This window comes from Panthera onca, chromosome D3 (genome assembly GCF_046562875.1).
Source record: "Panthera onca isolate mPanOnc1 chromosome D3, mPanOnc1 haplotype 2, whole genome shotgun sequence".
NCBI classification, from domain to species: domain Eukaryota; kingdom Metazoa; phylum Chordata; class Mammalia; order Carnivora; family Felidae; genus Panthera; species Panthera onca.
The window spans coordinates 93,190,564-93,205,552 of record NC_138350.1 but is presented as its reverse complement, the minus strand read 5'-3'; the positions used below and the strand labels follow the sequence as shown (position 1 = coordinate 93,205,552).

Below are 14,989 nucleotides of genomic sequence, written 5' to 3'. Positions count from 1 at the left end.
ATTTTATAGATCGTTAAAAGTGTTCAGTTTTTATTGGTGCTGCTGTCTTAGGAGATAAACCCGGGATGTGTGCGTTTTCCCCGGCAGCAGCCCTCAGTCTTCCCCGGGGTCTCAGGATAACTGCCTTGGGACCGGCTCGGTGCCACGAGGGGTCAGGTGGTGGAGACTGAGCTGCCCTCTGGGGTCCCCTGGTGACGGCCGTCACACTGAGGAGTGCTGAGGACACGCCCAAAGGAGGCTTTGCTAACTTCTGGAATCCAGAAGGCAGAGGCAGTGGACGAGGCCCCTCTGGCCTCAGGTCCCTCATTGGGGAGTCGGGCCCAAGGGCCTGATGAGCCCCAGAGCTTGGCGCTCTGTGCACACCCCACTCCCCTTGCCCTTTGCGGGAGCTTTGGCCCGGGAGGGGCTGACACACGTGGCCATCGGGCTGGCCCTGCTGGGCCTTGCTGCGTGCCCGTGATTGAGGCTCTGCGGCGGAGCCCTTTGCCACCGAGCGGTTCGTGTGTTTGCAGGTGGGTGACGCTGTGGCGAGAGCACCAGGGCGCTACCAGACCTCCAGGTCGGCTTGTGTGCACTGTGCACACGATGCTGGGTGTACTAGTGCCCGGGGCCGCTGCCCTCATCGCGGCTTCCGTGGGTGCTATTTTTATGTTCCTTCAAGCTTCGGCTGTTTTGTTTTGTTTCCTTAACGACATTCAAAAGCGTGTTTGTCACACACTCTTGGGTAAAATTACTGGTCGGGTTTAGAAGCGGTCCTTCTCAGGTCGCTTCTGCTGCAGATGGAAATTAGATCCCTCTGCCTTCATCTGGTGGTACAGGTGCAGGCAAAGTAAGCCAGTCCTGCCGGGGGGCTGCTAATCTGCAAAGTTTAGCGCAGGCAAGCTGGTCTGCACATGGGCTGAGATCTGTGGAAACCTTCAGAGCTGCAGTTCTGTTGAAAAAGGAGGCTTTATGGAAAATCCAGCCTTAATCTAAGAAGAGACCGCTGTGTCCTTCAAGTGTCGTTTTCCTTGTTAAAAACGTTTGTGCGCAGAAGGATCTGGGACAGCCCTTGGTAATCGGGGTTCTGCGCTGAAGTACCTCCTGGGTGCTGTTGGCAGAGACTTGTCACTGGTGAGGATTGTCATGCAGGGTCCCCAGGTCCGTGTGGGGCAGTCCCCTCCTGCACTGTGTGTGGGGAAGGACGCCGGGCTCTAGGGGTGCAGGCACCCTCTCCAGAATTTCTTGTTGGGGAAGAATCAGGAAGCATGGTGCTACTGGGGGCCAGGCGCGCAGAGGGGGTGTGGTGATGGGAGCGGCGTCAGGGGCGGTGTCCTCGGGGCCAGGGGCCACCCTGGGCTGCTTCTCATGTGTCCCTGTTATGTGCTCCGTGGACACGCTTTTTGAGTGCTCTGCCCGTGAGCACAGAGGCCGGAGTCAGGGAAAACCGGGAAGCCCTCCGTGTCCTCGGCTGTCCCTGCAGATGTCCGAGTTGCTCAGAGGACCCGCTGCCTTACCAGAGGGGACGTGTGCCTGGGCCATGATGCTTCCCCGTGTAACTCCAGGTTAGGAAATGGTCCCACAGAAAAGGCGAGGTCCCCCGTGTGTGAGGGACAAGGAATGTGAGCCCAGAGGCTCTGATGGCTGTTTCCCAGAGAGGTGGACGTGTGTCCTGTGGTCCGGGGAACGTGGCTCCTAAGAGCCCCATGGCGGCAGGAGAGCAGCAAACTTGAAAGTCCTAGGCTGTGGAGGTGATGCTGCTGGGCTCCCTCGGGTGGCTGTGTGGCCTGGGGTGGGTGTCACCATCACCATCACGTCACTGTCGCTGTGGGAACGACATGGGCCCCCACACAGCGCTCCAGCCCGCAGGCGCTCGCCGCGGGAGCAGAGGGGGCAGGCTCGCATGGCAGGGTGCATGCGAGGGGCGCCTGTGGGCTCGGGTCCCCCGCGGGCTGGAGCGTGTCTCTCCAGCCACCCAAGGAAAGTGCCGTGACCTGGGGAGGTAAGGCCTGGGACCCGGCAGTAGCCTGGGTCTCATCTCGGAGGGGGATAAAGCTTCGGCAAAGCTTCGGGGAAAACTGCCGTCATATTCGGTTGACCATGGGCAGGGCTCAGGAGGCTTGGGGCTGCTGTCACGGACGGACGGCGCCCCGCCGCGGTGCCTGAGGACTGGGGGGCCCTGTTGTCCTGGTTGTGTGGCTCTGGTGCGCCCCCGGCCCCTGGAACCTTCTCCCTGAGCTTTGGGCAGCTCAGCTGGCTTTTCGCAGCTTTTCTGCGGTGTGATCAGTGCAAGGTGAACACGTGTTTAAAGTGTGCGGTTTGGGTAGGTTTAGACACGTGTTCACCATGAAACCTTCACCCGTGATCTGAGACAACGTGCTTCTCACCCCCCAAAATTTCCTCTTTGTAACCCCACCCCCCCAAGCAGGCAGCTCCCGTCTGCTCTCCATCACTACACATTCGTCGCCTTTACTAGAATTGGGCGTAAATGAAATCACATGGTGTGTACTCTGTTTTGTCTGCCTTCTTTCACGCGGCAGAATTATCCTGACATTTGTCCACATTGCAGCGCGCGTCAGTGGGTCCTTCCTCGTTAGTCCATCTTGATTGTACTGCCGTTTTTCTGCTTATTCACTGGGGGTGGACATTTAGGTCACTTCCAGTTTTTGGCTGTTACAGATGAAGCTGCCGTGGCCATGTGGGTACAGGTCTCTATGTGAACGTATGCTTTCTTTTCTCGGGTGTGTACCTAGGAGTGCACGGGCTGGATCCTGTGGTAAGTGCATGTTTAACTTTTTAAGAAACCGTCCGCTGTCTCCCCAGCAGTGTGTGGGTTCCTGCTGTCCCACCCCCTCGTCTACACCGTGTGAACCTGTCTTTGGTTTCAGTCGTCTGTGGTGGGTAGTGGCAATCTCATTGTGGTCTTCGTCTCACGAAGGATGTTGAGCATCTTGTCCTGTGCTTGTCTGTCATCCTGTGTTTTCACGGTAAAGTGTCCACGTCTGCCAACTCAAAAATCGTTCGTCCTGAGTTTTGAGTTTCATTAGTTTGCACGTAGGTCCTCTGTCAGACGTGTGGTCGGCAGTATTTTCGGTCGGTGCTCTTTTTGTTCCCTTAACATTACCTTTGGCGAGCAGAAGTCTTTCAGCTTTTAAGAAGTCTGCTTTATCAGTCTGCTCTTTTGTGGGATTGTGCTTTTGGTGTCCTAGCGGAGATGTTTGTACGACTGTAGTTTCAGGTTTTACATTCAGATCTGTGATCCACTTTGGGTTAATTTTGTTTATGATGTGGGCACAGGCCCAGCTTTGTTCTTGCGTATGGTTGTCCAAAGACTATCTTTTCTCCACCAAGTTGCCTTTGTGTGCTTGTCGAGGATGAGCTTCTGTGGTGGGGGGAACTCTGTTCTGTTGCACTGATTTGCTTCTCTAGCCCTGGGCATTGCCACATGTCTTGATTACTGTCGCCTGCTAATAAGTCTTCGGATCGGGCAGCGTTAGTCTTCCAACCTTGCTCTAGACGCTGTGCGTTTCTGTATGGCTTTTAGAATCAATCTGTCAATTTCTACAAAAAACATGCTAGGATTTTGATTAGGATTATCTTGGATCTTAGATTAGTTTGGGTAAAATTACGATTATGCAGAAAGTGTTAACACAGCAGGCTCGTAACGGTGGTCTCTGGAGAGGCCTGCTTGCAAAGCTGGCCCCTGGCTGGTGTCCGGGAACTTGCATTGTAGGAGACGTTGCTTCATTCCCAGAACCGGTGGAGTGGCTCTCTGTGCCGGGACTGTTGGCCCGACATGGTAGACACTGAACACCTGCTTCCCTTCTGGAAGTCTGGGATTTTGGTATGTGCCAGGCAGAGAGCGTCTACATGGCCAGCACCCAATGAAAACTCCGGGCCTTGAGTCTCTAATGAGCTTCCTTGGTCGACAACGTTTCACACGTTGTCGATAGTTCTTTGCTGGAGGAATTAAGCTCATCCTGGGTGAGTCCTTCTAGAACAATCGTCAGGCCTGGGGATGCTCTGGGAACTCTTACACATACAACATTGAGACTTCTGGACGTGAGCACTGTGTGTGTCTCCGTTTATTTACGTTTTTTAAAATGTCACCACTGCTTCCCTCCCAGTCTTCACGTACTGGTATTGCACATTGTCAGATTTATCCCTAAGTATTTCATACTTTTTGAGGGTATCATATATGGTATTGTTTTCTAAATTTCTGTCTCTTTTCTCTTGCTTACTCGCCACAGTGAGGCGGGTGTGGCTTCGGGCAGAAGGTGGTGCATGCACTTGCCCTGTGTCTGATCTTAGGGAAGGGCATTCGCTGCTCCCCACGAGGACGATTGTTGCCTGCAGGTTCTGTGTGGGGTTGTTTTTTTCACAGGTTGGGGATGTTCCCTTTTATTCTTCAGTTGTTGAGGATTTTTATCAGGACCGAATGTTGAATTTTGTCAGATGCTTTTTTTCTGCATCTGCTGATGTGATCCTGTGTTTTTCTTTTTTAGTTTAGTATGATATAGTGCATTACATTGGTTGATTTATGGACATTGGCACAGCCTTGCATTCCTGGGATAAACCCTACTTGGTCATGATATACTAACCCTCTTATATATTGTTAGATTTTATTTGCTGAAGTCTGTTCAGAGTTTTTACATCTATGATCATGAGTGATATTGGTCTGTAGTTTTCTTGTAGCACCTCTATCTGGTTTTTGTGTCAGAGCAGTGCTGGCTTCATGGAATGAGTTGGGAATTATCCCATACTTTTCAATTTACTAGATGAGTTTTTGGAGAATTGTTATTTTTTCTTCTTCAAATATTTGATAAAATTCCCTAGGAAAGCCCTCTGTGCCTGACGTTATCTTTGTGGGAAGTTTTTAATTCAAATTCAGCGTCTTAATGGATATAGGGTCATGTGTATTACCTTTTTCATTGGGAGCACATTCACACCTTTTCTGTTTTTCCTAATCATTCTGGCTGGAGGTTGATCCATTTTATTGATCTTTTCCAAGCACCAGCTTTGGTTTCATTGATTTTCTCTATTTTTCTGTTTTCTGTATATTGGTTTCTGTTATCCTTCTTATTTCCCTTTATCTGTTTCCTCTGGGTTTACTTTGTTCGCTGCTCACCCCCCAGTGTGCTTGCCCTCCAGTGTGGGCATCGAGGGCCATGCGTGCAGCCGCGAGTCTTTCCCAGCACTGCATTCAACTTGGATGTAGCTTTTTTGTTTCAGTCGGTTCAAAATATATTCTAATTTCTCTTTCCTAATTTCTTTTTGAGTTCTCCTTCTAACACATTTATCTATCTATCTATCTACTATCTACCTATCTATCTATTATTTGAGAGACCATGCAAGTGGGGGAGAGGGGTGGAGGGAGAGAGAGAATCTTAAGCAGGCTCTCTGCTCAGTGTGGAGCCTGATGGGGCTTGATCCCATAACCCTGAGATCATGACCTAAGCCAAAATCAAGAGTCAGATGCTCGACTGACTGAACCACCCAGGTGCCCCCTAATTTTTTAAAACATTATTTATTTAGAGAGTGATCAAGCACGAGTGGGAGAGAGGCAGAGAGATTGGGAGAGAGAAAATCCTAAGCAGGCTTCACAGTGTCAGCTCAGAGCCCAATGTGGTGCTTGATCTCACGAACCGTGACATCATGACCTGAGCCAAAATCAAGAGTCAGACACTTAACTGACTGAGCCACTCAGGTGCCCCTCTCTTTCCTAATTTTAAGTTTTCTTTCTTTATTCACGTGTTGATGGGCATTTGCTGTGGGTTTATGGTCCACCTTTACCTTTGTCTGCCTCAAGTGACGTCCTGCCACCTGCACATGCTGCTGAGAACCTCACCTGCAGGGCATCACTGACCCCTCCTGTCCCTGTGATTGTTTGGCGTATTTAGCTTTATATATGCTAAAACGCTACTGTTTCTTAAATTTGTTTGATAGTCAATTGTGTATCAAAGAGATTTAAGTTATAAGAAGAAAAATCAAATACATTTACCCATTTAGTTACCATATCTTAAAAAAAAATTTTTTTAATGTTTATTTATTTTTGAGAGAGAGAGGGACAGAATGTGAGCAGGGGAGTGGGGAGAGAGAGAGAGAGAGAGAGAGAGAGAGACAGACAGACAGAATCTGAAGCAGGCTCCAGGCTCTGAACTGTTAGCACAGAACCCAGCATGGGGCTCGAACTCATGAACTGTGAGATCATGACCTGAGCTGAAGTCAGATGCTTAACCGACTGAGCCACCCAGGTGCCCCAATCCATTTAGTTACCATATCTAAACTGAAGATGTTAGATCTGTATTTCCATCTGGTGTCGCTTTCCTTCTGTCCAAAGGACTTCGTTTAACATTATACAGAGTCTTTAATTATCAAAAATATCTGTATCATATAAACAGTTAATTTTGGTTCATAAAGATATAAAATAGCCATACCTTTGAGTGAAGAAATCCTAACTCTGGTGAAGCCTTAAAATAGCAACAGGAAGTTAAAAAACAAAACAAAACAAAAAAACTAATGCATTTGAATTAAAGAAGGTATCTAATAGGTATTATTTGGTAAATGCGAATAATGTTATTTAAAGCCTGCTATCTATTATATACTTTGCTGAAATACCTAAATATCTATGTATATGATGTAAGTGTGCATAAAAGACTTGGGCATTTTTCTTCCAGACTCTCTACATCATTCAGCACACAATTCAAAGTATTATGATATATCCGAAACATTCTCAGTTATGAAACTCTCAGATTATTGCTTTCAGCGCTAAGGAATAATTTTTCTTTTCTTTACGAGAACATTTAATGGTTGTGATTTCTGGAATACCGTTCTCAATATCTCAAAAATTAGAGTAACAAAATTTATTTTTAATTAGGATTATGATTTAGAGGCAAAGTAGAAATTACTACTTATTTAAATTATAAAATAGAAAATAATAAAATCATTTCAAGATAATGGTGAAAGGGTTCTTGCCTAAGAGTCTCCAACTTATTATTTGGCTTTGGTTGTTATTTCAGGTTGAAACAGCATCACTAGTATTGCTGTCTTAGAGCATTTTGCTTCTGGGAAAAGCCTTCCCAGATTCATAGGTGTTGATCATAATGGCCCAGGCAGGAAGAGTTTTAATTAAACGGGGAATGAGTCCTGTAAATAATCCTGCAAACCCATTCTTAGCAACAGTGTTCTTCATGATAGTTCACGTTGACATATGCAGAGGCAGAGAAATTTTATGACATTCACATATCCAAAGTTTGTCTTTTTTTATGACATTCACATATCCAAAGTTTTGTGTTTTTGCCACGTCAAAGGGCAAAGCTGCGATAGCTGCAGAAAAACCAGACGATGCCCCAGAAGTATAACCAGACGATGCCCCGGAAGTATAACCAAGACTACCCCAGAAGTAAAGTGGATCATGAATGTTGGTTCATATAAACTAGATTTCACACACGGCGGCTTCTTTAAGACTTCATAATTATACCAGTACAGTGATCTGGCAACAATTCCAGCAACAGTTGGTATATGACTTTTATTTTCTCCTAATTTTGATTTCAGAAAATTAGTTAATTGATCATAGCAGGTAAACTAAATGACTGTGGCAGGAACTGCCATCACTAAAGTAGGGGGAAAGCCACTCCACAGGGATTTAATGCCCTCATTTCGAATGGTTTTCAAAAAGGCATCCAATGGGAACGTCCTGGCTTCTTATACCATGCTTTGTTGCCTTCCGCTTCACAAACACATAAATGATCCATAAGTCCATTACTCTACACAAAACATTTTCCTTTGGAGAATGGGTTGCATTGGGCTTGGAGTTGAAACTTCACAACATCCAGAGGAATTACCATTGGTGATGTCAGGATAGCTCCAGCACGAGAGGCAAACATTTGTTGAAGAGGTGTCACTTTGATAATCTGTGGTCCCTGTGATTCAGGATCCATATTTTTTAACTGATTGAAGAGAAATCTGGTTTAAGTCTTTCCCTCAACTCTATGCTCCATTATTTTATTGTTTGTAACATCAGTAGCTGAAAATCTGGTGAAGGAGGGCAAGAGGTCCCGGCAACCCTAGTAGGTGGGAATGACCCTTGTAGCGGGTTGGGCTAGCCTCCTGGGCTAACTGCATTCACTATGTTAGGTCAACAAGGAGCCACAAGGACTCTTCACGGTAGTGGAGGGACCCGAAGCCACCGGCCTTTTTAAGCTGTTAAATGTGAAAAAAAAAATCTTCATTATCTGCCTTCATGTTGAACAATAGTTTCATTAGGTATAAAATTACAAGCTGACACGTTTTTTTTTCAGTCTGTTCAAGACGTTGCTCCCTTGCTGTCTTGTCTTCTACTGATGAGCAACTTGACATTATTCTTCTTTGTTCCTCTGTATGTAATATATCCTTTTTTCTTGCTGCCTTTATAATTTTCTTCTTATTACTGGTTTTGGTGAGAAGTCTGATTATGTTGTGCCCTGGTGTGGTTTTCTTTATGTTTCTTGTGCTTGGGATCCGTTGCACTTCTTAGATTTATGACTTAACGTTTCCATAAAATTTGGGAAGATTTTGGCCCTTTTTTTCCTCCAGCAATTTTTTTCTGCCTTCCCCCAACCCTGAAATTCAGGGACTCTAATCACACAAATATTATGTGCTTTGAAGTTGTTCCACAGCTTACTAATGCTCGGTTGATTTAAAAAGTTCTTTTCTCTTTTTTTTTTAATTTATTTTTATTTTTAAAAATTATTTATTTATTTGTTTTTATTTTTTTTAATTTTTATTTTTTTATTTTTTAAAAAAATTCTCTTTTCTTTTATATTTTGCAATTTCTCTTCCTATGTCTTCAAGTTTCCTAATCTTTTCTTCTTCATCTAATCTGATATTAACCCCATCCATATATTCATTTTTCATCTCAGATGTTGTGATTTTTATGCCTAGATGGTTTTTTTGGGAGGGAGTAGAGTCTAAAAATATGTATATAATTTTCTGTATCCCAACCTAACTTTTGAACAAATGGAATATAGTTATAATAACTGTTTTGAGGCCCTTGTCAGTTCTAACATTCATGTTGGTTCCAATTTTTTTTTTGTTTTTTTTTCCAGTTGGTCTATTTGTCTCTTCATTATAGATCACATTTTCCTGTTTCTTTACATGCTTGGTAATTTTTGAGTGGATGTCAGACATTGTGAGTTTTACCTTGCTATCTGCTGAATATTTTTAAGTTTCTATAAATATTTGTGAGCTTTGTTCTGGGGATGTGGTTAAGTAACTTGTAAACAGTGTGATCTTTTTAGATCTTGCTTTTAAGATGAGTTAGGTGGGAGCATTGCTCAGCCTGGGCTAGTTACTCCCCACTGCTGAAGCAATGTTCACCTAAAGCCCTGTGAATTTCGAGGTTTCCCATTCTGGCTGAAAGGAAGACACTGCTCCTGGCCCTTTGGGAATGCTACACCCTGTGAATGCTTACCTTTTTCGGTGGTTCTTTGCCCGGTCTTGTGATCGGTGCTTGCTTTGTCCTGCAAACGCCAGCCGCCTCGTGTCCTAGACCCAGCTCTGTCTTCCCCACTGTGGGTTTCTGGGGGCTTGGCCTGGTTCTCACTTCATTTTCTGCACCCTGGAAACTCCAGGCCGAACCTGGGGCAGTTTGGGGTTCATTTCACCTGTATTGCATCTCCTAGAGATCCCTGTCCTTTACTGCCTCGTGTCCAGTGTTTTGCAGACGTCTGTTTTGCCCAGTTTGTGGCTATTTGGACAGTAAGTCTGGTCTCTGTTGTTCCATCTTGACTGGAAAAAGAGTGGCAGCTCAGTTTTCATTTTCCTGGCTTTTGTATTCCCTTAACCGCTCCTAGCTGCTTATATGTGTGACTACCCATCTGATGTGGGTTTTTCTTCCTCCTCTCGACACTGGACTTTGCCAGAGTGGAAGGATGCCTCACCCTTCCTTTGGGAAGCAGTGGTGACCGATTGGCTGTTCCTTTTGCCACCTTTGCTTTGTTAGAATCGCTGTCCTGGGCAGCAGTAGGGGTCTGCTTTCCCTTCTTTCTTGTACCTGTCTTATTTCACTCAGTATCATGCTCTCAGTTCATCCATGTTTTAGCACATTGCAGACTTTTCTTCCATTTTAAGGCTGAATAATTCTCCGCTGTATGTACAGACCACATTTCGCTTATGCATTTACCTGTTGGTGGACCCTGAATTGCTTCTGTGTTTCAGCTATTGCCAATAATGCTGCTGTGAACATGGTTGTACGAATATCTGTTTGAGTCCCTGCTTTCAGTTCTTTTGGGTGTATCCCCAGAAGTGGAATTGCTGGGTCATGTGATTCTGTGTTGAATTTTGTGAGGACCCTCTATACTGTTTTCCACAGCGGCTGCACCGTTTCACATACCCGCCAACAGTGCACAGGGTTCCAGTTTCTCCCTGTCCTTGCCAACAATTGTTTCTGTTTTTTTGTTTTTCATTTATTTTGAGAGAGAGCGAGTACACGAGCACGAGCTGGGGAGGGGCAGAGAGAGAGGGAGAGAGAGAATCCCAAGCAGGCTCCAGGCTCAGTGCAGAGCCCGACGTGGGGCTCGATCTCACAAACTGGGAGAGCACGACCTGGCCGAAATCAAGAGTCGGATGCTCAAGTGACTGAGCTGCCCAGGTGCCCTGTGTTGTTTTGTTTTGTTTTTAAAAGCAGCTGTCCTAATGGTTGTGAAGTTGTATCTCATTTTGGTTTTGATTTTCATTTCCCTAATGATTAATAACATTGAATATCTTTTCATGTGCTTATTGGGCATCTATAGATGTCCTTTGGAGAGATGTCTGTTCAATTACGTTGCCCCGTAAAAAAAATTTTTTTTTTGAGTTGTAAGCATTCTTTATATATTCTGGATACAAGTTCCTTATTGGATATCTGATTCACAAATATTTTCTCCCATTGCATGGGTTACCTTCTTACTCTGTTGATTATGTTATTTGAAACAGAACTATTTAAAAAATTTCATTTTTTCAGCTTTATTGAGGTATTATTGACATATAACCTATTTAAGATGTACAATGTGATGACTTAACACACTTATATATTGTGATATAAGTACCACAGTAAGGTTCATTAATGCTTCCATCCCTTCACATTATTTAATTTTTTTTTTTGGTGGAGGTAACATTTAAGATCTACTTTTTTTTTTAATGTTTATTTATTTTTGAGGGAGAGGGAGAGCATGAGTAGGGGAGGGGGAGAGAGAGAGGAGGTCAGAGGATCCGAAGCAGGCTCTGTGCTGACAGCAGCGAGCCTGTGGGGCTCGAACTCACGAATCGTGAGATCGTGACCTGAGCTGAAATCAGGTGGTCAGCTGACTGAGCCACCCGGGCACCCCAGGATCTACTCTCTTAACACCTTTCTTTTTTTCCTTTTTTCTTTTTGAAGTAAACTCTGCACCCAACATGGGGCTTAAACTCATGACCCCGAGATCGGGAGTCGCACACTCCACCGACTGAGCCAGCCAGGTGCCTCAGCCACGTTCAAGTGTGTAATACAGTATTGTTGATTATAGTTACCATTCTGTACATTAGATGCCAGAACTTATTCATCTTACAGCTGGAAGTCTGTGCCCTTTGACCAACATCTCCCTCCGTCCCCCACCCCCAGTGCTGGCAACCGCCATTCTGCTCTGTTTCTACAAGGTTGGCTTTTTTGGATTCTACATATGAGTGAGAATACACAGTGTTTGTCTTTCTCTGACTGATTATACTTAGCATTATGCTCAAGGTTCTCAAGGTCTATGTATATTGCCACAAAAGCAAGATTTCCCTTTTTTATGGCTAAATAATAGTCTATTATGTATATACACCAGTCGTCTTTCTCCGTTCATCTCTTGGTGTGGACGCTTAGGTTGTTTCCATGTTTTGGCTATTGTAAATAGCGCTGCTGTGAATGTGGGGTGCAGATGTCTCTTCAAGATAGTGATTTCATTTCCTTTGGATAAATGCCCAGAGGGGAATTGCTGGATCACGTGTTTCTCTTTTTAATTTTTTGAGGAACCTCCATGTTGTTGTGCACAGTGGCCGCCCCAGTTAGCGTTGCCTTTTCTCCACATCCTCACCAACGCTGATCCCTTTTTTTTTTTTTTTTTATTCTAGCCATTCTGACAGGTGTGAGATCGTATCTCATTGTGGTTTTGATTTGCATTTCCCTGATGAGTGATGTGGAGCCTCTTTTCATGTGTCTGTTGGCCATTTGTATGTCTTCTTTGGAAAAATACGTGTTCTAGTCCTCTAGTTTTTAATTGGGTTGTTTTGTTTCGTTTTTGTTTTTTGTTTCGGCTACTGAGTTGTATGAGTTTTGCATATATTTTGGGTATAAACCCCTTATAACATGACAGTCTGCAAACATTTTCTCCCATTCTGTTGGTCTCCTTTTCATTTTGCTGGTCGTTTCTTTTGTTCTGCAGAAGCCTTTCAGTTTGATGCAGTTCTGCTTGTTTATTTTTGCTTTGCATTTTTGGTGTCCTATCCAAAAATCGTTGCCAAGACCAATAATTTCAAAGAGTTTTTTTTTCCTAGAAACACAGAAGTTTATAATTTTGATACAGTCGAATTGGTCTATTTTCTCTTCTGTTGCTGTGTTTTTGTTCTCATATCTAAGGAGCTGTTGACAGATCCACTGTCCTGATGCTCTCCCTCTGTGTTCTCTGCTGAGAGTCTTACCGTTTTCTCTCTCATGTTTAGGTCTTTTTGAGATAATTTTTGTGTCTGCTTAGGTAAGGGTCCGGACTCAGTCTTTTCTCAGAAATTTTGTAATAAAGGTATTCTGTTAGTCATTTGCCAGTTGACCTGCTCCTTGAGAACCTAAAAGAGAAAGGCTTGTGACCGATTGACCTCAGACCCTGTTTCCTAAAGCCCCCTGGACCTCACCTGGTGTCCTCAGCTCGCCTGTTCGTAGTCCATCCCTGTCCTGGCCCAGGTTCTCGGTCTGACCGTTTTTTCCACTCCTTGGGCACAAAGTCAGGAACTTCATCCGGGTCTGAGTTCCGCCCTCTTGTCACATCCTCTCATGACTTCATATTCTCTGTAGGGAACACCTCAGTGTTTGCCCCCAGCTCCCCTGCACGCTCAGGCCACCCCCGTGTTACAGCTGGGGTTTGTTCCTGAAGCAAGCCTGGCTCATACCCTGCCCTGCTCTAGGAGGTGACCCCCACTCTGGTGTGACGTCACACCTGCAAACCATGCCCCGCCTCCTGCCCGCGCTCCCCCTTTCTAGCTCAGACTCTGGGCAGTGTTCTCGCACAGAGTGAGGGAATGGAGCCGGAAGGGGTGGGGGGACGGGGCCGGCAGGACAGGCACACGTGTGCAGGTTGAATATTTCCCTGCCGACACTTCCCGGGCCCTGGAGGGCCGGACCCGCCGCCCCGTACTGGCGCCCATGCCTGCAGCCCTTGCTGGGTCATTTTCCTGGCAGGGCGCCCTGGCTTCCAGATCCTGCCATTCTAAGGGCTGGGCCAGGATCGGGTGCATCCCGCACCCTCAAGCTCTCTTTCTATTTATCCCCATTTCCCTGACCTGCCCTGACGCCGCTTCTGTCCCCAGGACCTCCTGTGTTTATCTGCCAAAGCCCAAGAACTTCACGTAGTTTGCTGATTTGTGAGTGCTTATGGATTTGGTTTCTGCGGGACACATCTATCTGTCAGGCGAACGATAACATTCGATCGACTGTGTAGTGATGATAAGTACATACCTTTATTGGCCCTTATTATGGGCTGGGCACTTCATCGGGTTTGTAAGATTAACTCACGTAACCGTTAGAATAACCATAGGAGGTAGGTTACCTTACTCCTCTTTCACACCTGAAGACACCAAGACACCTGGTTAACTGATCCACTTGTGGAGGAAGGGGTGAGGATCCTAACCCAGGGAAGAGGCTTCAGAGGCTCCGGTACAACCCCTGCACTATGCTATCACAGGATTTAAGGGTTTTAACGTCCTTACGGTGACTGATATCAAAGCTCCCTCACAAGGGCCCTGCCAAGAGCACACGGAGCCCCACGGCCCACGTCCATCTCACGTCCGTTGACTTTGACCTCCTCGCTCCGCTCACGTCCTCGCCTCACGGTGCCCTGGCCCGTGCGCCTGGCTTACGTTTGTCTCGCCTCTCGCCCTAGACTTTGACCCTCGCCACTTCTGGCACTGGAGCAGCTTCGGGGACTACGTGCAGTGTGTTGTGGTCTTCACGGGCGTGGCGGGCTGCATCACGTACCTGTCCATCGACTCGGCCCTGTTTGTGGAGACCCTGGGCTTCCTGGCCGTGCTGACCGAGGCCATGCTGGGTGTCCCACAGCTCTACCGCAACCATCGCCACCGGTCCACTGAGGGAATGAGGTAGGCGGCCCCCGCGGCTCTCGCTGGACCCAGGGGTGCCAGTGCCTCCGAGTTGGTAAGAACGGAACGTGCGCGAACACGGCTGCCGTGTTTTCGGTCACGCTTGTGAAACCGCCGGGTCAGGAGCAGTTTAGGTGTGAACGCGTTGGCCCTTTGACGTCTGGGTGTGTGAGCAGAGACGCGAGTGCGGGACGGGTTGGGGGAGGCCACGGCCCTCTCGCGAGGCAGGTGTGCGGTGCAGGATCTGAGCGCCACTCTTTCAGGCTGGACCCGAAGCATGACGGTGGGAGGGACGTGCCGAGGGCAGAAGGGGGTCGAGGGGACAGCGCTCCGGCTGCGGAGCACAGAGGTGCACCCAGCGGTGGGGGCCCTGTGTCATGGGATTCACTCTTGTCACGGCGGAGCAGGTGTGCCGATGCCATCCGTGACTTCAGATGTCCTCCGAGTAACGGGAGGCCGCTGGGGCGCCAGTCTTGAAGGCGTTGGGTAGGGCCCTCCCCTGGCCTGGCCCGATGAGAGTCACCTGTGCCATTGGAACGGGGTGTCCGTTGGAATCCCGGGGGCCCCCCGGGTTGGCTGGTTCAGAATCTTCGCCATTCCTACTGGTCGTTCCTCTGGCACTCGCTCGCTCCCTGCGATGGGGAGCTCCCTCCCCGTGCAGCACTTA

The 14,989-nt window shown here is 46.9% G+C and overlaps 1 protein-coding gene and 1 pseudogene across 6 annotated transcripts in view; one reads left to right on the top strand and one right to left on the bottom strand.

Annotated features, from left to right (window-relative positions):
* SLC66A2 (solute carrier family 66 member 2) overlaps positions 1 to 14,989 on the top strand; it is a 52,266-nt gene that overhangs the window by 28,338 nt on the left and 8,939 nt on the right. For all 6 annotated transcript variants that reach the window (XM_078435095.2, XM_078435096.2, XM_078435097.2 and 3 more), the window contains one exon: positions 14,106 to 14,322. In XM_078435095.2, coding sequence (XP_078291221.1) covers positions 14,106 to 14,322 — 217 coding nt within the window. The remainder of the gene's footprint in view (positions 1 to 14,105; positions 14,323 to 14,989) is intronic.
* LOC132665082 (mitochondrial glutathione transporter SLC25A40-like) lies at positions 7,014 to 7,919 on the bottom strand (annotated as a pseudogene).